General features: G+C 50.5%; 2 protein-coding genes across 2 annotated transcripts; one reads left to right on the top strand and one right to left on the bottom strand.

The window, feature by feature from the left end:
* The first annotated feature begins 508 nt into the window (after positions 1-508).
* On the top strand, positions 509-27,913 carry MYBL2 (MYB proto-oncogene like 2). The gene is made up of 14 exons (XM_072944270.1): positions 509-765; positions 3,819-3,912; positions 7,878-7,949; positions 8,829-8,921; positions 9,123-9,343; positions 11,962-12,124; positions 15,354-15,641; positions 18,495-18,917; positions 19,366-19,505; positions 22,296-22,395; positions 23,773-23,886; positions 25,222-25,326; positions 26,628-26,774; positions 27,377-27,913. Exons 1-14 carry the CDS (start codon positions 746-748, stop codon positions 27,503-27,505), a joined length of 2,109 nt encoding a protein of 702 aa, XP_072800371.1. The 5' UTR covers positions 509-745; the 3' UTR covers positions 27,506-27,913.
* Positions 9,730-10,235, bottom strand: LOC102540799 (small ribosomal subunit protein eS12-like). The gene has a single exon (XM_072944269.1). It carries the CDS (start codon positions 10,150-10,152, stop codon positions 9,754-9,756), a length of 399 nt encoding a protein of 132 aa, XP_072800370.1. The 5' UTR covers positions 10,153-10,235; the 3' UTR covers positions 9,730-9,753.

The raw sequence follows: 27,913 nt of genomic DNA on the forward strand, positions 1-27,913 counted from the left end.
AGGGAGAGAACAGAGGTTTTAAGTTCTTAAAAGGAAAGATCAGGTTATCATTTTAGGAGGCTCACTTTGGATCATCAGGAGTCGAGCTCAGGACGTGGAGCCATTCAGTTCGAGGCTGGAGGGGAAGCAGGGAGCTGGTTCGAAGGTGCAGCCATGGTCTAGGTAGTGGTAGGGGGCAGCTTTGGGGTTGGGGCTGTAGGGACACAGGAGTGGCTTGGACTAGCGCTGGGATTTTTGCACAGGCGGTTTCCCCAGCCTGACTTCCATCCTTGCGCCTCGCTCCCTTTCCTCAGTCTTTCTTCTTGGGCCGCCCGGGATCACCCTCGAAGGGGAACAGGCCTTAGTCACCAGGCGGCCGCTTCAGAACAGCACCCAAGACCTCCCTGCCCTGAGGCTTCAAGGGTCTGCGCGGGTGCGGCTCCCTCCCGCCCTCTGGCCCCGCCCCCGCGCGGCCCACGGGCCCCGCCCACCCGTTGACCCCGCCCCACGCGCACGCCAGCCCGCCGGCGCGCCAGGCCCGGGCGGCGCCGACGCGCTTGGCGGGAGATAGAAAAGTGCTTCTGTGAGCGCCGGCGGCGGCCGCAACCCCTGCGAACAGCGGCGGGACCTGCGGCCACGCTGACGCCTCCTAGCGCGGCCCCGAGGCCGGGAGCGGCCGGAGCAGCCCGCACTTTGACCCCGGCCCGGCTCCCGCTCCGGGCTCAGCCGGCTCGCGGGCGAGCGCGGCGCGGCCCGGGCCGGGGGGATGTCTCGGCGGACGCGCGGGTGAGCGGACCCGGGCGGCTGAGGGGCCCTCCCCCCTTCCCCATCCTCAAACCCCATCCCCTCCACCTCGACCTCTGCCCCAACCCCATACTCGCCTTGGCCCCTCTGAGCGGGGCGGGGGTGGCGTCCGCAGAAAATTCAATGTCCTGGGTCGCCTGACGCGGGGGGCGCGCGCGAACCCAGGGGCTCTCGGGGCCCCTCATTCGGCTCCCCGGGCCTGCTGGGCCTCGGAGTTGAGGCGGGCGGGTCTCTTGGGACCCAGGCCAAGCCCTGCATGATGTCATTTTGTCTCCCGCCTAATTGTGGGGTGGGGGTGGAACGGCGGTGTCAGCTGGAAGGGCCTTTACCGGGGAGGGAGGCGACCCATGCAGAAGGAAAGAGATTCTCCAGGTCACAGCGAGCGGGAGGCCGAAGCCTGGAAGACACTTGTTCAAGCCCTTTTGGATTCAGGTTTGCCAGTGGGCATTTCTTAACATCAGGGGAAGCACAGAGCACCCCAAACCCTCTCGCCCGACCTAGGAAGGGTGCTGGGGCAGGGAGGGACTCTTTTGTGACCCACCAGCTGGGTTCCGGGCCCCAGCTCGGTTTAGTTTCAGAGACCTGTCTTCCTGTTCCACATGACGAGTTTGGGGCAGCTGGGGTTGAAGGCGAGGGGAAGAGAGACCGCTGTGTATGAAGACCGCTCTGTCAGCAGCCCCTGGGGCGGAGGCAGGAACTGCGGTCTCCATTTTACTTATTCCCCCAGAGAATTAATGACAGAGTCGTGCCAGGAACCAGGTTTGTGGGCTCCAGGTCCCTGCCTTACACCTTTGCGCCTGGTGCCTGAACTCGGGTTTTCAGCCAGCCTGGGAGTCACAGAGGGCAATGGGTTTCTGCCATGTGCCGTCTCTGGATTCATGAGGCCCAGATAATCTTAAACTCTCCATCAGGTGGTTTTTGCCTCCTTCAGGCCCAGCATATAGACCTGAGAAGCAATCGTTGCTGGCTTTCCCTAGATAGAGTTCTCTCAGCGAGGAAGCATCTTATCCAAGGACAATGCTTAGGCACAGGGTGTGTCTTCCCAGGGCAGCTCCAGTTCCCAGGAGTTGTTTTCTGGTCAGGCATTTGTCAAACCTTTTCCTGATTTCTGGTTCAGGAAGTATTACTCCAGGCAACAACCAAAGCCCCAGACAGCCCCTAGGTCCTCTGCCACTTCTCCCCTGGGGCTTAGTGGAGGAACCCTCCCCCTACCAGGTGAGGAACGGGTTCTGTCCCCTGGAACCCCATAACATTCAGTTTGATTTTTGACCACTTGCTGCACCAGTGCCCTACTTCCTGCTCAGCTTTTGACTCACCCCACCTGGAGCAGAGCCCAGCACATGGAAGGGCATAGAAAGGGTGTGTTGGACCTACATGTGGTTGCCACCACTGACTTAACCTCTGCTTTTCCATCTGAGATTATGAGATGAGGACTTGAAGGTGCAGGTTTGGAGCCTGGCTCTGTGGACTTGGCAAGTGACATAACCCCCATGAGCCTCAATTTCCACATCTAGTAAATGGGGATAATGAGAATGTGTGGGAAGCAGACAGCACCACGTTGGTGATAGAAGAATATTATCTCACAGAATTCTCCCAGCTGGCTGGGTTGCTGTCCTCATTAAATAGAATATTGGAGCACCAGAGAGTGTTCCCACAGAATCTGTTTCATTCTCGAAGGAACATTTGCTGAACTTCTATTAGGAGCTGGGTACTGGAGAACCAAAGATAGTTTCTGTCAGAATGGAGTCTGGGGGAAGTTGATTTTTAAAACCAGCTTCCTTCTTTTATTAGTATCTTGTAGAATTTTTGCCTCCCACTTTGCGATGGTGGAGGAACCCATGAATTGGGTTGGAAATGGCAGGACAAGGCTGAATTCCAGTTCCTTCTGTGACTGTGTGTATTGCTGGGTTTAGACACCATCCGCCCCTTTCGGACTTCTAAAAAATTTACTTATATTAGCATTTGTTATCGACTAATAGGCAGCAGCTTTGCATGGTTAGTAATTCATTTCTGTAGCCAGCCATTCCCAGAACAAACATTTCTTAAGGTATTTTGGTGCCACCCCCAAAAGGTCCTACAGATTCAGAGGTGGAGCTGACCTCTGTCCATGTTGTCAAGGAGACGGGCAGTTGCAGCCTAAGGGCCTATGTTATGAGACAGGATTTCCAAGGTGCTGTGGGAGTGTAGGAGTGACTAGGAAGATGCTGAGAAGGGGACAGGAACATGGACACAGAAGGAGGACCTCTTCCTTCTTTTGGCACACGGCCTGTGCTTGCCTTCCTTGTTTGGAGATGTGTAGGCTTTTTTCACTTACAAATGCCTGACTTAGGTATTACCTGACAGAGGTGACCTGATGGATTTGGCAAAAGTGCTTCTGTGAGCACCTGACATCCCTGAGACTGAACAGCATGATCTCCATTTCTGTAACCACTAAACCTGATAAATAGGAAGGTTTTGGAGCAACTTGGAAAATTACCTGTTGGAAAATAAAAGCATCCAGAATTTTAAGCTGCTTGTACTTTGATTTTTCCCTCTGTAAACTAGGCTTGTCTGTTGGCAAGGATTGAGAGGGGGTATGCAAAAATGGACATAGTTACTGAGATAATGTTTTAAAAATGTTTTTCTCAAGTAACCAATATTTCTTAAAATCCTGGTGCTTAATAATTGCGTACTTTTATCATAAGCTTAATCCTTAAAATAATCCATGCAAGTTTAAAAAATTTTGTTACGGAAAAGAAAATATTAAATGGGTGTCTGGTACTGAATATTATAATGTTCTTGATAAAGTCTTAACTTTTTTTCTTGTAGCTTTTGAAATCATTAGGGTGTTACTGAAAATAAAAGAATAAAGAAAAAATAGCCCATAACCCCATTTCATTAAATTTTTTTTTAAAAGGAAGAGATGAAAATACCTACATTTTACCTACAGTAAAAGCCTACCTCTCCAAAACCTTTGGCTGCTGCCTCCACTGTCCATCCATTGTGTACCATCAGGTGGAGACACGTGCGTGACCTTTAGCTTATTCTTCCTGCAGTGAGGAGCTGGATGAGCTACACTACCAGGACACAGATTCAGATGTACCAGAGCAGAGGGACAGCAAGTGCAAGGTCAAATGGACCCACGAGGAGGTGAGTGACACTGAGGGGCACTTGTGGGGCGTGGGGGTGATGGCAGCAGAGGGGCTGGACTGAGACTGAGCCTGGGTTGTGTCTGCCTGATGCCCAAATGGTGCGATGAAGAGGAAGAGGCGGTGAAAGAAGCAGATGGGCCCTCTGGTTCTCCCTGATGCATCTCAGAGCATTCCTGGGCACTCCCAATATTGAGGACTCTTGAGGGGATATGCCTCTGAGACCTCAGGGCCAGCAATTAATGTTGTGTTTGTTGGAAGCTGGCATGTTCTGCATCATGGACATTAATTGTGCTTCATGTCCTTTAACTGCTAGGAGGTTTAGCAAAATCTGCAACCCCTCTTCATTATTATTTTTAAAAAAGTAATTGTATTGTGTCTGTGATACCGAGCTCTGTTCTTTAATCAAGTTTATGGAAATATAATTTATATACAATCAAATGCACCTTTTAAAAGTGAGCAGTTCCAGCAGTTTTGACAAATGTATATCACCCATGTAAGCACCACCCTGATTATCCCCAGAAGTTCCCTTTATGGTCCATCTTTCCCAACTCCAGGCAGTCACTGATCCAATGTCTCTTCGATTCGTTTTTCCTGTTCTTGAATGTGCTATAAATGAAATCACACAACTGTACTTTTTTTTGTCTAATAAAGCTACTTTTTTGGCTAAAGAAGTAGAACCAGAGAAAGGTTTAGAGATGTGTTCAAGATTGCCCAAGAAAGCCAGCAGTCAAGACCAGAAAGCCAGGTTCCCTGGATCCTAATACAGGGCACTTGCTATGATGACCTGCTGCCTTTGTTTCACCTCATAAACACTTTGAAAATTATTGTGGAAATTATTATGAAAATGGAACAGAGAAAACCTAAGTGAATACAAAGTATGTTCCTACAATTTCCGTTCTTTTCCCATTGATGTTATCAGAATATTAAAAAAAACTTGGAGGTATGTGCATAGATAAGGAAGAAGGGAGGCTTGTAGTTAATGAATGTTGTAGGGAAATTGCCTTTTCCTCAGGCTACTGTTATTCACATTATGTTTGAATGTATGACAGCTGTATTTTTATCTGGCTTCTTTTGTTCAGCATGATGTTGCATGATTCAGTAATTTGTTCATTTGTTATTGCTGAACATATGGATAGACCATAGTATGTTTCACTTGTTGATGAGCATTTGGGCTGTTTCCAGTTTTTTTGGCTATTGTGGATAGAGCTGTCTGTGTCTTTTTTGAGGATTATGTTTTCATTTCTCTAGAGAGGGTATTTAGGTATGCTCATGGGGTAGGTACATGTTTAGTTTTGTAGACACTGGCAGATCTTTTTCTAACTTTGTTGTACCATTTTAGACTCCTACTAGCCTTCTCTTTTTATTCTTCCTCTGTTTTCATGGATGTGTTTAGTCTTTTTCTTTTCCTTTTTTTTTCCTCCTTACTGTATGAGTTGTAAAACCCTCTTAAATCAGAAAAGCTATTTCTTCAAAGGAGTGCCAAGCTAGACTTTTCTGTTCATCCCACTGTGGACCAGAGACTGTATTTCACTCTTGCAGGCTTAGAAGAACAATCAAGATGGAGTCTCTACCCCAGAGCATCCCTTTGCTTGGGATGGAGAGATAAGACCCGGCACAGACCGTGGACGTGCCAATGGCCATCACGGTGCTGGCAGAATTGGCGTCCTTTGTGCCCACTATGTTGTCTCTTCTGTCTTACACTAAGCCTCCCAACACGTAGGAGGCACATGTACTTGTCAAAATGCCTTTAGACGTTAAGGTTAAAGGTTGTCTGAGAGGTTAAGGGAAGTTTCATGGGTGAGGATTTGGGAATTCAGTCAGGGAGGTGTGCAAAACTATGGATGAGTCAGAATAGGAAACGGGTTGTAGGTGGAGAAAAGCAAGTAGAGGAGCCCCAGTTTGGCTGGAGGGAAATGTCCTTAAAGAGGAAGAATAGTTGGTGTAGATGGAAAGATTGATTGGGGTCTAGTCCCAGAAGACCTTGAATGTTGGGCTCGGAAGGTAGCATGGTTTGGCTGGTATTGTGGAGCCACTGAAGGTTTTTAAAGCAGATGAGTGACGGTAGCCAGGCTTCAGGGAGCTAATCTGCTGTGGGTAGGGCGGATTTGGAGTAGAGATTTGGGGACAGCCTGAGCCCGAGGGAGTGGGGAAGGGGGCCATGCTGGGCAGGCAAGAAAAGATGGCTGTGAAGGGAACAGGACCAGGACAGTGTGGGAAGGAGGTGACAGGTGGAGGAAGCCCATGGGGTCCAGGAGGAGTTGGAGACATAACATCAAGTGTCCTCGTCAGTTGTCAGGGAGGACAGTGGTGCTGGAGGGGGACCTGGGGGACGTGGGCAGAAGGCAGGGGTTGGCCTCGCCAGGTTGGGTGAGCAGCAGAGGAACGCAGGGTGTCCGGGGCTGGCTGTGTCGGTGTGGGCTGGCTCAGCTACAGGATTTATGGGGACTTTGTCCAGCTGGTGCTGGTCTGTGGCCAGGCTGCAGTTGAGGGTCTGGATTTCTGTGGTGGCCTTTTTTTCTAACTAGGAGAGAGAGAGAGAGAAAGAGAGAGAGAGAGAGAGTGTGTGTGTGTGTGTGTGTGTGTGTGTGTGTTAACACCTAACACCTAACATTAAATTTACCATCATAACCATTTTTAAGTCTACAGTTCAGTAGTGTGGAGTATATTGTCATTGTGCAACAGATCTCTAGAACTTTTTCATCTTGCAGTACTGAATCTGTATACCCCTTAAATGCTGATTTCCCCTTCTTCTCTCCCCCTGACTCTTGGCAGCCACCTTTTTTACTTTCTGTTTCTATGATTTTGAATGCTTTAGGTTCTTTATGTGAGTGGAATCATACACTGTCCTCTTGTGCCTGGCTTATTTTGCTTAGAATAATGTCTTCAAGGTTCATCCATGTTATATTTTGTAACAGAATTTCCTTCTGTTTTAAGGCTCAATAATATTCCACTGTATAGATATACTACATTTTCTTTATATATATAAAATTAAAAAAATTAATTTGAGGAATACTTTATGTACAGTCAACTACAACAATTAAAGTACAATTCGATGAGTTTCCATGGGCGTATACCATGAAACTACCAGCATCATCACCTTAAAGAACATTTCCATTACCCCAGGCATTTCTTGCTCCCCTTTGCTGTCCATTTCTCCCTCCCCTAACCCCTGACCTCAGATACCACCGACTATCTTTTTGTCCTTATAGCTTAGTTTACGTATTCTAGAATTTCCTATGCATGGAATCATGCTGTGTATGTTTTTTTTATGTCTAGTTTCTTGTCCACATCATAAGTATATTGAGATTTCGTGTTGCGTGAATCAATAGTTCATGTTCAGGGGAACATTTAAACAGTTGTTTTCCCTTCTAAGTGCTCTTGATTCTGCCCATGATCCCCCATCTCCAGTGCTGAGTCACTGTCATCTCTGGCCTGGGTGCCTGTAATGGCCTCCTCTCATCCATTCTGCGCTCCTGTAGCCCCTCTTCCTGCAGCTGCCAAAGTGAAGTTCATAACAAGCACGTCGTCGGACCGTGACCACCTAGTGCTCTAACGCATTAGTGGATTTGCATGATGTAGAAGCCCGATCTAACCCTGTGTGTGGTCTGGCCCCTGCCGTCCCCTCCAAAATCCTCTTGCATCCTTCTCACTTCCTTCATGCATTCTAGCCTTCCTAAACTTCCTTAGAGCCTGTCTCTTAGTCCCCCGAATAGGCCTCACCATCGACCTCGCCATACCCCCAGCACAGGGTGGCTTTCCTTTTGTTTGCAGGAGTCTTTGACGAGCATCTGCTTCCCTCTGCACCCATCATAAGTCGGGGCAGCTCTGTTGCAGCCTGCTGCCATGCTTAACACATAGTAGGCGCTCACTTTGTGGCTGAATGGATGAGTGAGGCTGCTCCTTTTAGCAGCTGCTTTCTTATACATGTGTGAGCTGAGCCCTCTGTCTTTCTGGCTTTGGCAGGACGAGCAGCTGAGGGCCCTGGTGAGGCAATTTGGACAGCAAGACTGGAAGTTCCTGGCTAGCCACTTTCCCGTGAGTACAGCCCCTCTGTGGCACCCTCCCTGAGAATAGTGGGCCTGGGACAGACTTTCAAGGAGAAGAAAGGGGAGTTCCTTACCAACCCCACCCCCCACACTACCCGCCAGCTCCCTCAACAAAGCAGCCTTCCAGCCTTCCTAGACCCTTTCTTCCCAAACTGGAATCTGAGGCACCCTGGTACAAGCATCTCCACATGGCAGCTCTGTGTGCCTGTGGGTCTTAGGCTCTGTGATCATGCGAGCAGATCAGTGGCTTATTTGCATTTCTTCCTGCAAGTCAGGAGTGAGTTGGTGCTCGGTTTCTCAACCGTGAACCTGAAACTGAGCGGGCTTCATGATGAGGCCCATGCAGAGCTAGCTGGTGCCACCCCATCTGGCATTTAGAGCCTCCTGGTGATGTGAGTCCCCCGTCCGATCCCCCATCCCCAGCACTGCAGGCATGTACCCTGGCAGGAGCTGCTGTCTGGCTTATTTCCTGGGTCACTCAGGCAGCCTAGGGCCCAAGTCACCAGACCCTTCTGCCCAATTCCTCATCTTTCCCTCCTTCATGTGATTTGAAACCTTCAGGGAAATAACCACTCTCCCAGAAGCAGGCAAGGATCCCTGACATAGTCCGCAGGCTGGTACAGGGCAGCCCCCTTGTGGCAGGGGTGGCAGACAGTGGCTTCCCCCCAGGTCCTGAGTTTTCCTGGTCCCATCATGCCCTCTTGTAGCAAACGGAAACCATGCATGTTCTGGCATGTGGGTGTGTAGTGTGTGATGGTGCAGGGAACAGAACAGAACCCCTCTGAGGTATCCCCTGAGCTGCAGTCCCCAGAGCCCAGTTCAGGGTCACCATCCTAGGAGTTCTCACAGATGCCTGTTCTCTTCCCAGAACCGCACTGACCAGCAGTGCCAGTACCGGTGGCTGAGGGTCTTGAATCCAGACCTCGTCAAGGGGCCATGGACCAAAGAGGAGGACCAGAAGGTAGCTCCCGGGACAGTGCCTCAGGGTCTGAGGCTGCCCTTGGGGTTGGCTGGGTTGTCCAGTTGAACCTTGGATGTGTGACATCCCACTGGTCAGTTGGTCGGCCGTACCTCCCGGGGTGTGGTGAGGCACCGCCCAGTGAAGCTGCTGGGATGGGGGAGGGGCAGGTCCCGCCGGCCTCATAGCAGCTTTTCTCCCAAGGTCATCGAGCTGGTCAAGAAGTATGGCACGAAGCAGTGGACACTGATCGCCAAGCACCTGAAGGGCCGGCTGGGGAAGCAGTGCCGTGAGCGCTGGCACAACCACCTCAACCCTGAGGTGAAGAAGTCCTGCTGGACGGAGGAGGAGGACCGCATCATCTGCGAGGCCCACAAGGTGCTGGGCAACCGCTGGGCCGAGATCGCCAAGATGCTGCCAGGGAGGTGAGCCGCCTTCTGGGAACAGGGCGGGCAGGTGAGGGCACCTACTGGCCTTTAGGGGGATGTTCCAAGGCCCAGTCTGAGTTCTCTGGAGTTGTTCACTTTTCACAGAAGCAAATGAATCCTTCAGATTCTTGTCTTTGGGGGCATGGGTCTCAGCTGCCGGGAGTCTGAGCAGGGTAGGGAGGGGCTCCTGGGAGCCCCCCATTCACTGTGCAGATTCTCATCTGGTCCCCGTTTCAGCTCTGTGTGCGATCCTCCCTCTGCTGTGGCCAGGATTGCCTGGTCTTTTTTTTTTTTTTTTTTACGTCCATGATTTTTTATCTTTTGTCCTTCGTTAACAGGAACCTTATGTTACTGCCCTCCCCCCAAAGAACAGAAATGAGAAACAAGAGCCCAGTTTTTTTATTTGATCATTTCTTGCATTTGAAGTATTCCTTGATGACATCCTTGGCCTGAGACTCTTTGCCATAGTCCTTAACAACCACACAGCTGCAACCAACCACTTTACGGGGTTTTCCCTCTCTGTCAATTTTACAGAGGCCTACCCATTCCCCTAGCTTCTTGTTGTCATCAACCTTGATCAGGTTGATTTGGTACTCAGCACAAAGAGCTTCCACCAACTTGACATACATAGGCTCATCACAGTTGGATGCAAGCACACAAAGATGGGCTTGGCGCTTGTCTAAGGCTTTGGCAGCTTCGTGAATTCCACGTGCTAGGCCATCATGGATGAGGGCGGTCTTCAGCACCTCTTGTAGAGCAGTATTGACGTCCATTACACCTCCAGCAGCAATGCCTTCCTCGGCCATGGCGGTGGGTTACGGGTGGAGCCGAATCTTGAATGCACCCGAGCCTCTGCCTCCGCGCGACTCGGCGGCGGCAGGGAAAGAGCGCCTGGTCATTTTTTTAAAGAGAATAGGTGTCTTTCTTCCTGCCTGTGAGATCAGGGCCAGGATCTGGATGTCTGAACCACTGCTGTTTTTTCACCCTGCTCCTCAGAGGGCCTGATCCTTCCAAGCCCTCGGCCTCTTGGGGTTCTTCAGGGAACGTCTGGATGACTTGGCTCCATTCTTGCTGGAATCTTCCCCCAGGGTCACCTTCCAGTCTCCTGAGTTGCTTACTGCTCCTCTAACTGCTTTCCATTTTCTGGCAACTTACAGAAATTTCTCACATACTGCTATCTTCTACCCTGCTATCTTTGTCCATGTGCATTTTTACCGTATTTTATTTTTAATCCTTTCTTTGCCATGGCAGTGCAGTCCTGAGAGGGAGCAGGATAAAATGCCAGATGGTCTTTCCCCTAGAGTCTGGAATCATCTACTTCCAAAACTCAAACCAGAGTGTGTTATCCTTTGGGTGTTTCTTCTCACACTTGGGTTGGAGACTCAGCCCTCTTCCCATGTGGCCAGTCTGGCCCAGCTAATTCCACCTGCCTCGCCTTGATCCGCTGTCACCCTTGCTGACCCTTTTGGCTTTAGCTGCTGCACCCTCCTGTCTCAGACATGGTGAACTCACTTCTGAGAGCATCCCTGTGCTTCCGTCAGCCTGGACGCCTCTGCCTTGTGCCCATCACGTAGTCAACATGCTCTCATCCTTCAGTCCTCGGTGGTGGTGTTACTTCCTCAGGGAAGGTTTCTCTGTTCTTCCCGACTGTGATCGGTCCCTGGCCATCTCCCAGTAGTGCCCAGGCCCCTGCCAGGTCAGTGCTGTATCCTGACGACCCGCAGTGGGAGTGATGAGAGTTATAGACCCTCCCTTTAGGCTGGGATAAAGTCAAACTGTTATTCTCTGTTCATAGTTCAAGAGAAAAGCACTTTGCTCAGAGCCCCAAAGAAGGCAGTGCCTTTGTGTGTTGGCACTTCTCCGCTGCTGTAGACCGCTGTGCTCTGGCACAGCTGTGCCCACCCGTGCTGCTCACTGCTCTGCTGCTCTGTCATTCCTTCTGCACTACTCTGCTTCATACTCCGGTGCCTTCCTACTGCTCTGCTATCCCGTCCTTCTGTCCTGCTATACCAGCCTGCCTCCACCTCCACACTTCTCTGCACTTCTCTACCCCTGTGCTCAACTCTGCTTCTATAGTGTTGTACTGCTCTGTGCTTTATGTGACTACGTATATTTTCTCTTTAATATTCAGCAAGTGATGGAGGATGAAGTAGTCTGCTTCTCCAGATAAACCAAGGTTTAGAGTGGACAGTAGTGGACCCTCTGCCTCTAGCTCTGCCCTCTTTGGCCATTTTTCTCCCTTAGGAGGTGATCAGGGCTTCTGTTCTAGGTCACTGAGCCTCAGGACTGGGGCTGGCAGCCAGCAGCTTGCTTACGGTTTCTACAGATGCAAAATGAGCAGGAAAGGGCATGAGAGTTCCCAGAACATGTCAGTGTTAGGCTTTTTACCCTGTAGACTGAGTAAAACCTTTGCTTATTTCTCAGATGTATAGAAATGCTCGGAAAATTGTTCTGGGTTAGAAGCATGTCAGACTTCATCTTAGAGCTGAGAGACCTTAGAGTTCCTCAGTTTGAACCCTTATTTACGGAAGTGAGAACTCAGGGAGGCTAGTGATGTGCTTGGTGGTGCACGGGCCACCGGGCTGGAGTCAGAGCTCTCCTGTTGGCCCCTGCAGGACGGACAATGCTGTGAAGAATCACTGGAACTCCACTATCAAGAGGAAGGTGGACACCGGAGGCTTCCTGAGTGAGTCCAGAGACTGCAAGCCCCCCATGTACTTGCTGCTGGAGCTGGAAGACAAGGATGGCTGCCAGAGTGTCCCCCCCGTGGAAGGCCAGGTGAGCTGGGCTGGGCGTGGCTGGCTTGTTTTCACATGTATCTGACACCGTCTCATCAACACTGCTTCCTCTCTTTTCACCTGTTCCACAGCTGTTCATTAGTCCTGTCACAGGATCTCTGTGTGGCCACGTGTCTCTCACGAGGGTCTGTCCCTGTGACACCCGTGCCCACACCTGGCACTCATATGCCCACAGGTGAAGGATGCCAGAGGTGACATCAGATTGAGGGTTAGGTGAGGAGGTCTCAGCCTTCTCTTGTCTGCGTCTGCAGCTTCCTTCCTACCTGTTGCTCTTTCCAGCCTTTTCATACTGAAAGCAAGTTTGCAATTAAAAAAAGAAATCAGATTTATTGAGGTACAATTCACACACAGTAAAATTCATTATTTTGTGTACAGGTCTGAGTCATTACAGAAACAGTCATGTAACCACCACCACCATCAAGACACAGAGCATTTCCATCACTCCCCAGATTCTCATGCCTTCTCCCATCCTTAGCCCCTGGCACCCTCATCTGTTTTGTCTCTGTAGTTCCAGACAGTCACATAAATGAGTCATATGGTGTTAGGTTTATAATTGTCGACATCTTCCATCCCACACCCTGGAGTACACTTTTTAAAAAAACTGAAGTATAGTCGATTATAGTATAATATTAGTGTCAGGTATTTATTGCTATTTTTGAACTATGTCTTATGATTCATTCTTAAGAAATGAAGGGGGGATTGAATAGCTCAGTGGTAGCGTGCCTGTTTAGCATGCATGAGGTCCTGCATTCAATCCCCAGTATGGATTGGAGATTAATGAATAAATAAATAACTAAACCTAATTGCCACCCCCACCCCCAAAATGAAGATTTGGAGCCCATGGGTCAGTGTGAAGATATGATAGTGCTGGGTACATGGCTGGTGACAAGCTTCGTCTACACTGTTCTCCAAGGTTTTCTGTACTTGTGAACTACTGAATAATCCTTTTTAACACTACCCCTTCCCTTTCAAATGAGCTAGATAATAACTTGTTCACTGCTCCAGTTCTTTTACAGCACCCTGCTGGAGCATTATATAATGTTTTTGCCTCTATTTCCTGATTTTTCAATTTCAGAGACTATCGCTTGACTCCCAGATATGAAAGCATCTGTAGGGTGACGGTTGAGAAAGGTATAAGGTGTAAAGTAGAATGACTTCTTCCTCCCGTCTGGACTCCCCACGCATCCCCTCACCAGAGGAGTTCACTTCTCACGGTTTCTCATGTGCTTAAGTAAGATATTTTCCAGGCTTTTACTTCTGATTGAAGAAAAAGCACCCATGCCAGAAGGAGGAAACAGTGGGCAGCAGCAAACACGGAGAAGTGGTCTTTCAGGATAGGGCAGAGTGGACAGTAGTCTCTGAAAACCCTTTCTGCTGAAAGTCATTTTCTTGACTCTTGTTCTCACCCCTCTGACACTTAGTGTCTGGAAATTTGGCCCTGCTGGGTCAGGAGGAGCCCCAGAGGGGGATCCTGAGCAAACTTGGGTCAGCCTAATGTGGGTTTCAGCCTCACGCATTCCTCTCCAGTGTCATTTTAATGGTTTTATCGTGCTGTTAATTTATTTAATTAAGGTTTTATCCGACTTTTTGTTGTTAGAAACAAACCTTGTCCTTGTAGCTCAGGAGATCCTTTGCTCAGTTATTTCTTGAGAAATTCTTCGAGATGGATAGATACATTCTTTAAAAATTTTAATAGACTTTTTTTTTGCTAGACTTTGCTAGGTTTTTTTTTTTTTGATTGCCTGCCAGAAAATATTTGTCTCTTTTGTATCTATGGGACTACCTCACTGGTCAGGGCTTGCAATTATTAATTTTATCCTGTGCTTCAGAAGTAATACACAGTCATTGTGGGATTAGAAACTTTAACAGAATTGAACAGTGCTGAAGGCCAAGTCTGTAAATCTCAACTTCCAGAGAGAACTGATATATTATTTAATATATTTGCCAATATTTATTACCAAGGGTAGTAAGTGTAAAATGAGATTATATCTTACTGTCTTATAAATTTCTTTTTCTACTTAAATCTTCCACGTTGTTATGTGCATGCAGATTTTTACACCATTCCTGAATCTGTCGTATCTTATCTTGTCATTATCACCTATTGATGAATGACTGTCACTGTTTCCATCAGTATGACTGTCACCATTTCCATCAGCATGCTGCAGTGATCATAGTTCAAATTCTTTGTACATATGCCTATTTATGTGGTTAATTTTACAAGTGTGGAATGCTTGTGCTGTAGGAAAGGGAAATGTCATGGCAATAATGGCTACTAATTGGGTTGAGTGGTTTTCACATAGTCGTTGATCTGTGTAACCTCCCTGCTCAGTGTCCTCATTTTATAGGCAAGGAAACTGACCCTCATCAGACCGCTGGCCTGAGCTGGGAAATGGCAAAGCTCTGTCTGCATCTAGAGCCCGTGCTCTCTCCCCTATTCCCTGGTGCCCCGCCATTAACATGGGACCCCGCTCCTGGATCTCGACCAGGCCTTTGTTAGTCACATGTGCTGTTTTCAAGGGTCTGTCGGGTTAACATGTCAAGCTTGTTTCCAAGGTTCTGCCAGGAGAGCTGTTGCCGCAAAGATCTCTGTTTTTTTCTGTCACAAAATTAGTATCCACTCATTTTTCAGACTTTCATTTTGAAATAATAGTAAGCATTAGGAAAAATTGCAGGAAGAGTACTCCCATATACCCTTTATTGTCTTCACTAATTTTGAATATTTTCCAGATTTGCTTTTATCTTTCTCTATATACGTATTTTTTTAATCTGAGCTATTTGAAAGTTGGTTCCATGTATTGTACCTTTTATGCTTTAATATTTGAATGTGTTTTTTCCAAAAATAAGGACATTCACCTATGTAACCAAGGAATGTAGTTGGAATTTAGCATTGATTCCGGACTTTTAACTAACCTGCCATCCAGATTCCATTTTTTCTGCCAATGATCCAATCCAGGATTAGACATTGTGTTCGTTGTCATATCTCTTCCATCCACTTTTATCTGGAATGGGTCGTCAGCCTTTCTTAGCCTTCCATAATCCTGATTTTTTTGAAGTATACGCTAAGGCCTGTTATGTTATAAACTGTGTCTCAGTTTGGGTTCACTGGAGTTTCCTTATTATTAGATTTGGGTTGTGCATTTTTAGCTAGAATATGGCATAGTTTACATCTCTTAAGGAAAAAGCCAAGCCTTGTGCCCTGTGTCCCCCAGGGAAGTCTTGTGACCAACTGGCCCCCAGCATTCCCGGCCATGAAGGAAGAGGAGAGCAGTGAGGAGGAGGCCGCGGCAGCTGCCCCTTCCCAGGAGCAGGAGCCTGTCCCTGCAGAGCTGGATGGAGTGCGGACACCAGAGCCCCTGGAGGACTTCCCCAAGCGTGAGGACCAGGAGGGCTCCCCACCAGAGACCAGCCTGCCCTACAAGTGGGTGGTGGAGGCCGCAAACCTCCTCATCCCTGCCGTGGGGTCCAGCCTCTCTGAAGCCCTGGACTTGATCGAGTCGGTAATGTTGGTCACAGCGCATCCCAGTGGGCCCAGAGCACCCCCAGCAGGGAGTGCTTTTCTCCATAGGCAGACGTCCTTCTGCTCACTCCTTGTCTCTCTGACATGGCCGAGGCAATCCGAGTGCCCGGCCCAAAGCCTGGGCCTGGCGACACCAAGATAGTTGCCATGCAGTCCCTGCCCTTGGGGAGCTTCTGACTCACCTGTACAGCACGGATGGGCTTGGAGGGCTCCCCGGCAGAAGTGGCACTACAGAGTCCTCAAGGGTGTTTGGGAAGGGTATTTGAGACCAAAAACAGCACAGGAGAGGGTGGTGTTTGCAGCAACACAGATGATTGGGTGTCCCTGGTGAGGGCCCTGGGAAGTGCCAGGGTTTGGGCCTGGGCATGGAGAGGTGAGTGGGGATTACGCAGGTAGAGCAGCCCCCAAGGCTGCTCCAGCTGTGGGTTGTGCCCTTTGGGGAAAAGTACCCTGATGGAGGTTGCACCTCTGGGTATGACCACCCAGCTGTGTCAGCCAGCCCTGTGATGTGGAGTGGGTTTCAGGAAGTGGTGAGCAAGAAGCCGGCACGGAGGGCAGCGAGGTTCAGTGGGCGGTGTCCACACTGAACACCTTCCCACTTGCGCTTCTCCTGATTGGCTGAGAATAATGACACTGTTTATTGAACATCTGCTAAATGCCAGGCTGTGGCTTAACGTATCCCACATGGTATGCTGTGAGGGGTGTCCTTTCTGTGTTTTGTAGATGAGACTGGGGCTCAGAGAGATCAAGTAGTGTACCCAGGGTCACACAGTGAGTGAGGTACAGTGGTCTTAACTAACCGTCATGCTGTGCTCAACTGTCCTGCCCAGTGAGGGGTTGGATGGTAGAGTCGGTCTCGGGAGGGCCTCTGCTCAGATCCTCTGGCTCTGGGTTTCACCTCTTGTCCCTGGAGGTTGGGACTATGGTGTCCCCTCCACTCCATGGAATGCCAAGGTGACAATGTGTTCCTCAACCTGTTCAGCAAGTAGCCCCAAGGCCACCATGGGCTGTCCTTCCTTTGGGCTCTGGTGGGAGGGTTGAGGTGAGAGTGGGCCCACTCTGTGTCCTGCACTTCACTGTTGCCTCCCTCCATCCTCAGACTGTTCTCTGGAGCACCCTCTGGCTGCCAGGCGCAGTGCTTCTTTAGTAATAATAGTATCTAACTTCTGAGTGCCTGCCACGTGCCAGGCTTATTACTTGGTACCTCTCTGTATGCTCTCAGTCCTTTAACAGCCTGTGAAGTGGGTGGTGGACTCATCTCAAGCTCAGAGCATCACACAGCTGGTGAGTGCCGGGGCCAGGAGTCAGGCCCTGCTGTCTGGTCTAAGCTCTGGTTCTCTCGACAGTGACCTTCAGTAGCTGACAGGAAATTCCAGTATTTGCAGAAACGCTGCCGACTGCCCTTCCAGCAGGCAGTCCTTGTCACATGTGCTCTGGTCTGTTAGATACCATCAATTTTGGGGCCTTTTCGACGTCAGGGTTGGCTTCTGGAAGGTGGGCCTGGATTTAGCACTGCTGAGCTGGCCTTCACCCTTAGGAATTGACTTGCCAGGTTTCTGGGAGCCCCAAGGACCAAAAATCACCACTAGGAACTGGGTCTATTCAGAGCCAGATGTTCGGGGACCAAAGTGGAAACTTCCATTTCCAGAAGCCCTTTGACTGGGTTGTAATTTACTGGGCAAAGGCAGAAAGACCTGGGCGCCTCTCAGAATTGCTCTTAGAAGCTTAGTGCCCTTGGGCTGATCACACCTCCTCTGGTCTGGCTCCCTCAGTGTGAGAGGGGACAGCAGTGCTTCTCTGGCAGGGTGACTAGGGGGCTGGAAACAATTCAGGTGAATCACCCAAAGAGGCACCGTGATTGACAGGGTTGTGGAGCACAGAGGGGTCTCCTCTCTGGGAGCATGGCTGGCAAATGAAGGCCCATGACTTCTACTTCCAGCTCTCTTTTAAGGAAGTAGCTATAAATGCAGGAGATTCATATCCGAGATGTTTATAAAGATGTTTTCTTTTTTTATCTTTAATGAAGGTACCGGGAATTGAACCCAGCACCTCGTACATGCTAAGCATGCACTCTACCACTGAGCTATTACCTACCCCCTAAAGATACTATTTTTAATTTTTGAGAATTAGTGGGGGAAACCTAATGTCCTACAGAAGGGGAATAATTAAGTAACATATTCAAATGAAGGAATATTTTGCAGCCATGACAATTATTATAAGTGACTTTTTTCCACTATAACAACAACTAATATTTAATGATAGTAAACATTAAACTCATGGATAATAGAAGGAGGTACTATCGTTATTCTAGCTTTAGAGAAATTTTAAATGGAAAAAGAAATGATACAGAAATGATTTGCACTAAAGTTAAAAACATTGAAAATATTAAATATTTAGAGACGTAATTTTTAAAGATATGCATTACTATGGTAAATAACCAAATTCAGGTAGTGGTTTTCTGTGTGCAGGAGAGGATGTATCAAGTGGACCTGGAGCTTTAATGATAAGGTTTTATTTCTCATGCTTATTGGTGGGTATCCGAATATTCTCTGTATTTTTCTTTGTACTTTTTGTATGTCCTAAAAATAGACCAGTTTTGTAAAGAACAGTAAGAGGCCATGCGCACAATATGACTTCAGTTATGTTTACAAATAGAGACACACAGACTTAGAAGAATCCTTGGAAAGCCAGGACAGTATTAACGATGATCATTCCTGGGCTGTGGGATCACAGTTGATGCTCGTGTGTTTTCCTTTAATGAATGAGTCCTGTCGTATGGACGGGTAGAAAAGCAGAGTCATGGCAGTTATTCCTAACCCCCATCTCTGGGCAGGACCCTGACGCCTGGTGTGACCTGAGTAAATTTGACCTACCTGAGGAGCCATCTGCAGAAGGCAGCATCACCAACAGCCCAGTGCGGTCACAACCATCCCAGGAGCAGCAGGAGCAGCAGGCCCCACCGCCCGGCCAGCCTGCTGCTCCAGTGCCCAGCGTGACCGAGTACCGCCTGGACGGCCACACCATCTCAGACCTGAGCCGGAGCAGCCGGGGCGAGCTGATCCCCATCTCCCCTAGCACTGAAGTAGGGGGCTCCGGCATTGGCACACCACCCTCAGTGCTCAAGAGGCAGAAGAAGCGGCGCGTTGCCCTGTCCCCCGTCACTGAGAACGGCGCCAGCCTGTCCTTCCTGGACTCCTGCAACAGCCTTACCCCGAAGAGCACGCCCGTCAAGACCCTGCCTTTCTCGCCCTCCCAGGTGTGTGGACCCCACCCCACCTGCTCTCTGGGCACAGATGATAGCCCCCAAATGCTCGGTACTGTCCGTTCATTGAGTGTCTGCTGTGCATGAGGCCCTGTCCCAAGTGCTGTGGACGCTGGTGAGCAAAACCAGGCCTGACTCTGCCCTCACGAAGCTTATGCACTGATAGGAAGACCAGTTAATTTAAAAATGACCCAAATGTGATAAATGGAGTGAAGGAGAAGGCTCGTGGTACTTCAGGTGCGTCACCTTGATGGACTTGCTCAGTGGGTCCCTGCTGATCTGCCCTGGCCTTTACTCTCTGGCACCTGTGGGTGGGGAGCTCCTAGGTCAGGGTGGACCTCTGTCAGAGAGCAGCCATGTCAGGGGAAGGTCTCAAGGATCTTGCCCCATCCCCACCCCCACAGGTCATCACTTTGTCTTGTTTCCTTTGTCTTCCTGGCAGTTTCTGAACTTTTGGAACAAACAGGACACACTGGAGCTGGAGAGCCCCTCGCTGACATCTACCCCCGTGTGCAGCCAGAAGGTGGTGGTCACCACGCCGCTGCACCGGGACAAGACGCCCCTGCACCAGAAACACGCTGCGTGAGTGCTGTACCCCCTGCCCCGCCTGCACTGGGCCTGCCCCTCCCCCAGCAGTGGCCAGTCTGGCGGGGACAGGATCTCTGGGGAGGGGCACCTTGGAAAAACACCCAAGGCTCTGTTTCAAGAAGGTAGCCTCCTTCTGGTCACCACACCTCTTCCTTTTTTTTCCGTGGAGTCTGGTGCTTCACCTTTGTTCTAACTCTTTTATTTTTTAATTGGATGGTTTTCTAACCTCAGAAGTGGAGAGTCCACATTGCCATGAAAAATTTAATCTCTGCATCTTGTATGAGGTTCAAGTGCAGATCCACTGTGATTGAGTAGCCCGACATGAAGGACGAAAGGGCCCCCGGTTCTCTCCGTCTCTCTGGTGCTTGGTCAGGAGGGACAGCTGTGTCCCTGCCTTTGAGCTTATACAGCACAGTGTGTCACCTTCAAGCCTGTAGGGTTGCTTACCTGCATGCTTCTGTGGGGGTGCTTTCATGTTAAGTTTACTTCCTTGTGTCATCACGAGTCTTCAATTCGAGGTAGAGAGAGTTGCTTAACTGGCCTTCTGCTTATTAATTACATTTGCTGGGGGAGAAGCATTGCTATTTGTATTTCAGGAGTTAAGTTGTAATTCAGGAATCAGTTCAGGAATCTTACCTCTTGTAATGATACATGGTTTTAGGAAAGATGTATGAATCCCTTGGTCAGAAATCAGTCTCTCAATGGTTGATCTAAAATTTAACATAGATAGGTTTCATACAAAATGATTCTCCTTTCAAGCTGAAATCTTGGACTTCAAATCAAAGCTCTTAAACCTACCCTGGAACCGAAAAAAAAAATTGATACTTGAATACGTTTCATGAGAAATGATTCTCTATTCAAGCCAAAATCCTAGACTTTAAGCTCTTAAAGAGACGGCTGAGACCACGAAAGGAGTCAATACTTCTCTTTCTTTTACCTTCTCATCTGTGTTCCTAATGCACTGCTGCCGGCTCAAATGTCTCTGTTTTCTTCCACACAAAGAAGCATTTCCAGTGCTCTTTCTTCCTCTGTAGATCCCCATTTCCCTCTGGCAGTATGTATGTTCCTTGTGTCTGAAGATCATCCTTTAATGTTTTAGCGTGGGCCTGAGGGTCATGAGTTCTTCCATGAATTCTTTTGTGTGTCTGAAAAGTTACGTTAATTTTTTTGAGAGAGACTTTTGCTGGGTATAGAACTCTAGTTTGACAGTTTTCTTTCAGTGCTTTAAAGATGTTGCTCTTCTGCCTTGGGGCTCTTGTACTGTTTTATCATCAGTGTTGAACAATTTGACTATGATGTGCTATGATACATTTTTCTTTGTTTCTTATCCTTGGTGTTCACAGAACTGCTTGGATCTGTGGTTTATAATTTTCATGAAATTCAGAAACATTTCAGCCATTATTTCTTTGAATAACTTGTCTGGGCCCTCCACCCCGGGTCCTCTTCAGAGGCTCCACAGTTACACATATTAGGCCACTTGAAGTTGGTCCCACAGCTTACTGATATTATGCTTATTTTAATTTTTCATTCTTTTTCCTCTCTATTTCATTCTGGGTAGTTTCTGTTGCTTTGCTTCAAGTATACTGAGCATTTTTCCTTGAGCATATCTAATCTTCCAGTAACCCCGTTTCAGGCATTGTTTTCCATCCCTAGAAGTTCTAGTGGATCTATTAAAAGAGCATCCCTGTCTCAAACTTTTCAAACATACGAAATACAACACAGTGGATTGTCTCCTGACTTGCCCACCTGCTGAGTCAGTCCTCTGGCTTACACAGTGACGTTTTTCTCATCTCCATGCAATCTTGTATGTTCCCTTATCAAGTTGGCCTCCCTTAGTTTTTCAATGTGTGTCCTCAGTTCTTACTGATGCTGTGAATTAGAGATGTTCTGGGCTTTTCTCATGTTCACGGCAGAAGCTCCGTGTCCCACAGAGATGTTGGATCCCAAGGCTCAGTTCATCCCTTTGAACTGTGGTTCGAACTGTGAGCTGCTCACTTCTGACCAGCGCTAACCTGTCTTTGCTCATCCTTACAGAGGGGACCCCTGTTGTCCTGTGTGGGAGATAAGGATTTGGGAAGAGGTTGTGGATCCCTGTGTAATCTCTCAGGCCCCAGGAAGGAAAGAAAGAATGGTCTGCACTTGTCCTAGCTTTTTATCTCCCATGGGGTGGACAGCAGGCTGAGGAAGTGGCTGGAGTGACGGCCCCAGGCAGCAGGTCCAGTTATTGGCCTCTGCACCCAAGCTCCTGGCTACCTGAGGCCTTTCCTGGGTTTCTCTCTGCCAAAGCTTTCCTTCCACATTTCTGCCCCCACTGTGATCATTTTGAGGAGACTTGGGAAAAGGGTAAGTTAAGCACGTGGTTTGGCCTGACTGTCTCGCTGCACGAGAGAGGTTTGGGAGGGGCGTGGTCTTCTGGTTTCCCATCTCCCTCCCCTGCCCCTCTCCCTGGGCCTGAAGTATGGCCACAGGCTGGCCTTGTTTTCTGGGAAATCCTGGTAACAGCAGCATTCTTAGCCGTTCTTCCACCTGCTTGGGTCTCTTGGACCCTCTCAGACTCTTACTGAGGATGGCCCTTCCTCTCAGCCCCTCGGTAACTCCCCTTGCGGGTGGGGAGGTGGGTGGGTTGGGGGGAGTGCAATGGGAAGAGAGTGTGCCGGGGGTTCCCTCCCTGCTGCTAAGGCCAAAGGTCAGGCGGAGGGCGTGGGAGTCCCAGGCAGCCTGGAGCAGAGTGGCTGGTGTCTGCCCCCAGCCCCGTCACTCAGCTGCCTCCTCTGTCCCTGGCAGGTTTGTTACCCCAGATCAGAAGTACTCCATGGACAACACTCCCCACACACCCACCCCATTCAAGAATGCCCTGGAGAAGTATGGACCACTAAAGCCCCTGGTAAGTGCTGTGGCCAGGCCAGTCATCCAGCTGTTCACAGCTCACAGGGCCCAGTCCCTCTGAGAGCCTGTGGGATTCTCCCAGCCGCCCTGAGAAGTTGCAGATACCCTAGTTTTATAAACAGAGACCCCGAGGCTAAGTTACCAGTTCATCAGACATTTCCTGAGCACCTACAATGTGCCAGGCAGTGCCGGCTGGTGCTGGAGACACAATGGCATCCTGGTGAAGCTTGGAGTTTGGGATGGTGGAGACCAACATTAAGAATGTGAATGCTCATAAATGACTACTCAGCACATCTTTACGGTGGGCAGAACACGGGCAGGTGTTTAGATGGAGAACTTGCTGGGGCTGATTTCAGGAAGTTGCGAATTGCTTCTCAAACCTAAGTCTTTTGACCGACTGCAAAACACAGGAAAGCATTCATGGGTGGGCTGGAGATGCCAGCCGGTGGGGGAGGTGCCTCCTGGGGTTCTTCCTCAGCAGTGTGCACACCACCCTTCTCCCCTGAACTCTTCCCAGTTCATGAGACAGTCTTGCTTTCCCCAGTGGAAGGAGAGCTGGCAGCCTGGGTTTTCTAAGACAGGCAATATCTTAGAAACCAGCCAGAAGTGGGAGAAAGGCAGGTCGTAGAGAAGCATTCGGCCTGTGGACAAAGCCCGCAACAAGCTCCCCTGCTCACTGCATGGGGTCCAGGCGGCGATACGTGCGCTCCCCATCCTGTGATGGAGCTGGCTGAGTTGCAGAGGCTGTAGGCCAGGCACTAGTCAGCATTGCCCTTTCCTGTCCGGAGTAGGGTTCAGCTCCCAGATACTAAGATGTCTGTATGCTCTCCAGGCAGGTCTGAGAGGGAGAATCTGCCCTTAGTAGTGTAGTTAAAGTACGTGGGGGCTTTTAGAGTGACTCCTCAGGTGTCAGTGTGCCCTGCACCTTCTGCTCCATAGCTCTCCCTCCCCTAGTCTCTGCCACTGAGGGAGAGAAAGGGAAATGGAATCAATATCCCTGTTAGTGCGGGACAAAAGGGTATAGGGTTTGAGTGTGTCCAGGTTCTAACCTCACAGCTGTGTGGCCTTGGGCTGGGCTCTCACTCTCTCTGAGCCTCCGTTACTACCCTGTGGAAGAGACAGCTATTGCCTGGGGCTGTGTGAGGGTTGCTGTGGTGAGCTGGGGATGCTCCTGGCCCACTTAGCCCTCAGTGAGTTGAGGTCAGTGCTTGTCCCAGGCAGGATGCTTAATGGATAATGTGTGTGAGGCCAGCTTTCTGCACCAGGCCTCCTTCCTGCATTGCTTGGGGCAGGCTGAGGTGTGGCCAGGTCTGCCCGCTGCTCCTAAGGCCTGGGTGCAGAGCCTCACACTGGCTATCCCTATCCCTGCCCGTAGCCCCAGACCCCGCACCTGGAGGAGGACTTGAAGGAGGTGCTGCGCTCAGAGGCCGGCATTGAGCTCATCATCGAGGATGAAGTGAGGCCCGAGAAGCAGAAGAGGAAGGCTGGGGTGAGTGGCTGGCAGAGTGGGGAGTCCTTTGCTGCCAGCCTGGGAGGCCTGGGCAGGGGAAGGTGGAGCCATGGGGGGAGGCGAGTGACAGTGAGGCAGGGAATGGGTCCTGGAACAGCTAATAAATGGAAGGCACAGGGGGAAGTGGAGCTACAGCCCCCAGAGTAGTTATCCTTGAAACCAACCAAGCTAAGACCTTGGTGCTTGGGATGCTCCCATCTTCCCCTTTGAACTGGTGCCTTAGTTGTTGGGCATTGTGTGGACCCCTCTGAAGTGGGCTCTGGACTGGGGCAGGATGGATAGAGCAGTAGGACTGAGAGGTGGTCTCCCTCCTGGAGTTCAGTGAGCGGAGACAGCAGACAAACACCCTAGTGACTCAATACATAGAGCATCAAGGGGGTAGAATGGGCACAGAGGGTTTCACGGGAAACCCTTCAGATGGAGCTGGCCAGGACAGTGGGTTCAGGTGAGGTGGGGAGCTGGCCGGGACAGTACTCAGTGACACTAGAGCACAGAGGGCAGGGCAGGGCCATACTGGGCAAGCCTTCCCACTGCCCCGTGTGTGTTGTTTCCTGACAGCAGGCAGCTACGTGTCCTCTTTGTCTTTGTGCTCCTTTCTTCCCAGACACTCTCCTCCAGGGAGAAGGGAAGGTGGGAATGTGCCAGGGTGATGGCCAAGTGGGGAAGATGGGCAGTCAGGCTGAGAGGGGCCTGCTGGGCTGGGCCCGTGGGCGTGTAGGTAGAGTGTGATCAGGACCCTCCCTGGCCTGTGTCAGAAGATGGTTCTGAGCCATGATAGCACCTGTTGGGGGAACACTGCTGGGTTGGGGGATGACTGTTAGTCCCAGAGCCCCTCCCTGGTATTAGAGCCAACCTCTGACCTACTCATATGAGGTGCCGAGGTGGGGTTGGACATTCCTATAACAGCCTGTGTCCCGCGGGGTTTTAGGTTTCCATATCCCTCACCTGCAGGTGGATGTTTTAGTTGTAACTTGGCTGTTGGGGAGTGTATTTAGTGTGGTAGAAACTTGGGGCTGTGCTTGGTCCCTTTGGGGATGAGGTTGGGTGGAGGATGGCATTGGTGTCCTCGCTCCTTGTTGTAGCGCCTGGCAGGACAGTCTGCCCTGGGTGCAGAGGTGCAGGGTCTGCAGTGGGGCCAAAGTGTCCTGGTCCCTCACTCCTCCCGCAGAAAATCCTTGCCAGCCAGGCCTGCTCAAGGGCTGGCCTGTGCCAAGGCCTGGTTCTGTGACTAGAGCGGCTGGGGCAGGCGTCCTCAGGCGCTGTTGGTGACCCAAGGAACCCCAGCGCCTGTTCTGACCACACACTTCTCCCCAGCTACGGCGGAGCCCCATCAAGAAAGTCCGCAAGTCCCTGGCTCTTGATATTGTGGACGAGGATGTGAAGCTGATGATGTCCACGCTACCTAAGGCTCTGTCCTTGGTAAGAGGTCTGGGAGAGAAGCCGTCCTGTCAGGCCACCCTCTATTCCCCCAGCTGCTGGGAGGATGGAGTCTCCCTCAGGGCCCTCTGCCTCCAGAGCCGTTCAGCCATGGGGAGGACCCTGGAGGTAGAGTTGCCTGGTGGTTCTCGGGCTGGGCTTCCACGTACCAGACTCAGCAGGGAGGGCAGGTGGGGAAGATGGAGCTGGGCACTCACCCCTGGCTTCAATCCAGGCAGCCCCGCCTGTGTCTTTCACAGAAAGGTTTATTTGGCAAGAGTTGCATTGCTAGAACACTTTGACCACTGTGGTTCTGGGTCCCAGCACCTTCCTTGCAGTCTACTTGTGGGGGTGACCCTAGAGAGGGTCAGTGATGTGCTTCAGGGCACAGCCAGGTAATTGGGGCACCTCATCCCTGGCATGGATGCTGCCCAGTTCCCTGGCCGACCTTAGGAAGGGGGCTGCTGTCTATGCAGAGCCTGGGCCCCAGAAACCACATGCTGTTGATCCTTGTATCTGACAGGGGGGTAAACCCATCTTTCGCTGGCACCTATTAGAGGCCGTGAGGGCACCTGAGGGGATTGCGTGACCAGAGCCTGCAAATATGATGGCTGCTCTCACAGTCCTTGCAGAGAAATCTCTCTGTAGCCAGGGATCCCCGCCAGGCTGGGGACTCAGTGCCCTCCAGCCAGACCTGCAGCCAGTATCGCCTCGGGCAAATAAAATAATTAGCAGAAAGAAAAAAGTTACAGCAAATGGTTAAGAGCACAGGATGTGGAGTAGGGGACCTGGGATTGAGTCCTGACACTGGTACCTGGTCTCTGGGATCTCTTAGGTCTCCCTGAGCCTTGAGTTCTTTCCTGTAATAAGGCCCAGCAGCCTGTTAGGGAGGGTAAAGGCTGAGCAGAGCCTAGATGCTGGACAGGCCTGGGGGTGCTTTGTGCAGATCCCTGAGGACGCTGGTGGATGCAGGCACCTCGGCGTCCTCCTGGATGTTTCTGGTCTCAGGAGAAGCTGGAGTATCCTCGTCTCCACCTGGGATGGGGAGGAACCAGTTTCATGTAAAGGGAACCAGCATTATTGGGTATTTACTAGGTGGTAGGCTCTGAAACAGGCACTTTATAGCTATTTAATCTTTAAACGAATTCCCACCTGGAAGGGGAAACTGAGACTTAGTGAAGTTAATGTCTTGCCCATGATGTCACCAGCCAAGAGGTGGTGGGAAGTACCTACAATTTTGTTTTCTCATTCCCACAAAGAGCTTGTGGCAAAATGGTGAGCTTTTGACTTGGTTTTGGTTTCAGCCGACGAACATCCCACCAGGCTCCTCTGGCCTCACCCCATCAGGCAGTAGAGAGGACAGCAGCTTGCTCAATGAAGGCTTCCTGCAGGCCAAGTCTGAGAAGCTGGTGGCCCAGAAGCCCCGAGGCCACTTTCCAACTCCTGCCCCTGTGAGTGCATCTCCCTGGGGGATCTGCTCTGCTTGCACCCTTCCTACCTCAGGGCCTTTGCACAGGCTTTGCCTCGCCTGATGCTCTTCCGTGGCTCTGCTGCCTGATTAACTTGGGCTTCAGATCTCAGTCCAGATGCCACTTCCTCGGGGAACCTGTGTACTGGAGGACCCCCACACAAGCCCCTCCTTCAAGGCGTGGTCTCACTTGTAATTAAGTCTTTGTCTCTGTGACTTCCGTCCTCGAAGACAGGGGCTGCCCTGCCTGCTCCTCTCAGCATCTGCAGGTGTCAACCCCTCTCTGCTCCTCACCAGCCTGGGTGTCTGTAGCTTTTCCTTATATGGAGGCTAGTGCCGCATGGTGGGGAGGGGGGAGGCTTGTGTCCTGGTCTAGCCTCCTTGCTCTACATCTGAGGACTCCCAGACACAGGAGTGGCTTCCTCAGGTCCACCAGAAAGGTACAGTAAAGCACAAAAAGACTTGTGGCTTCTAGAGGGAGGGAGAGTCATAGAAATGTCCCCACCCCTTCCCGGCCAGGGTCACTGGGCTTCCCTGGGAGCATGCTGCCTCTGCCTGGATGGTAACCCTCTTGCCTCCTCCCAGATGACCAGCGCCTGGAAGACAGTGGCCTGCGGGGGGACCAGGGACCAACTCTTCATGCAGGAGAAAGCCCGGCAGCTCTTGGGCCACTTGAAGCCCAGCCACACTTCTCGTACCCTCATCTTGTCCTAGGTGCTCGGCAGTCACGAGCCTGTTCTCATGTTTACAGGGGGCTGGGGGAGACCGAGGCTGGGCTGTGAATTTGAGGATTGCACTCAAATGACTGCCTGCAGGGAACCTTCTGCCACCAGCCCCTCCCCAGACTGCTCAGGGGGAGACAGAGCAGGGCCACCCACTGTCTTGTCTCCAATACCACCTGCAGCTGCGGGCGGTTCCTGGTGCTAATAGAACAAAGTCCCACCCCTGAGCCGACCCAGTCCTCTCCCCAGTGCCACAGGGAGCCCAGTTAGCTTCTCCCAAGCCCATCAGGTCTGGCCTCATCTCAGACCCCTACTTAGGACAGGGGTCTTGGCCAACTTGCTCCTTCCTTCAACCTGTTGGTACATTTTCTTGAAAGAATAAAATTGCCTTTCTCCTGTG

Source organism: Vicugna pacos, chromosome 19 (genome assembly GCF_048564905.1).
Source record: "Vicugna pacos chromosome 19, VicPac4, whole genome shotgun sequence".
Lineage (NCBI taxonomy): Eukaryota > Metazoa > Chordata > Mammalia > Artiodactyla > Camelidae > Vicugna > Vicugna pacos.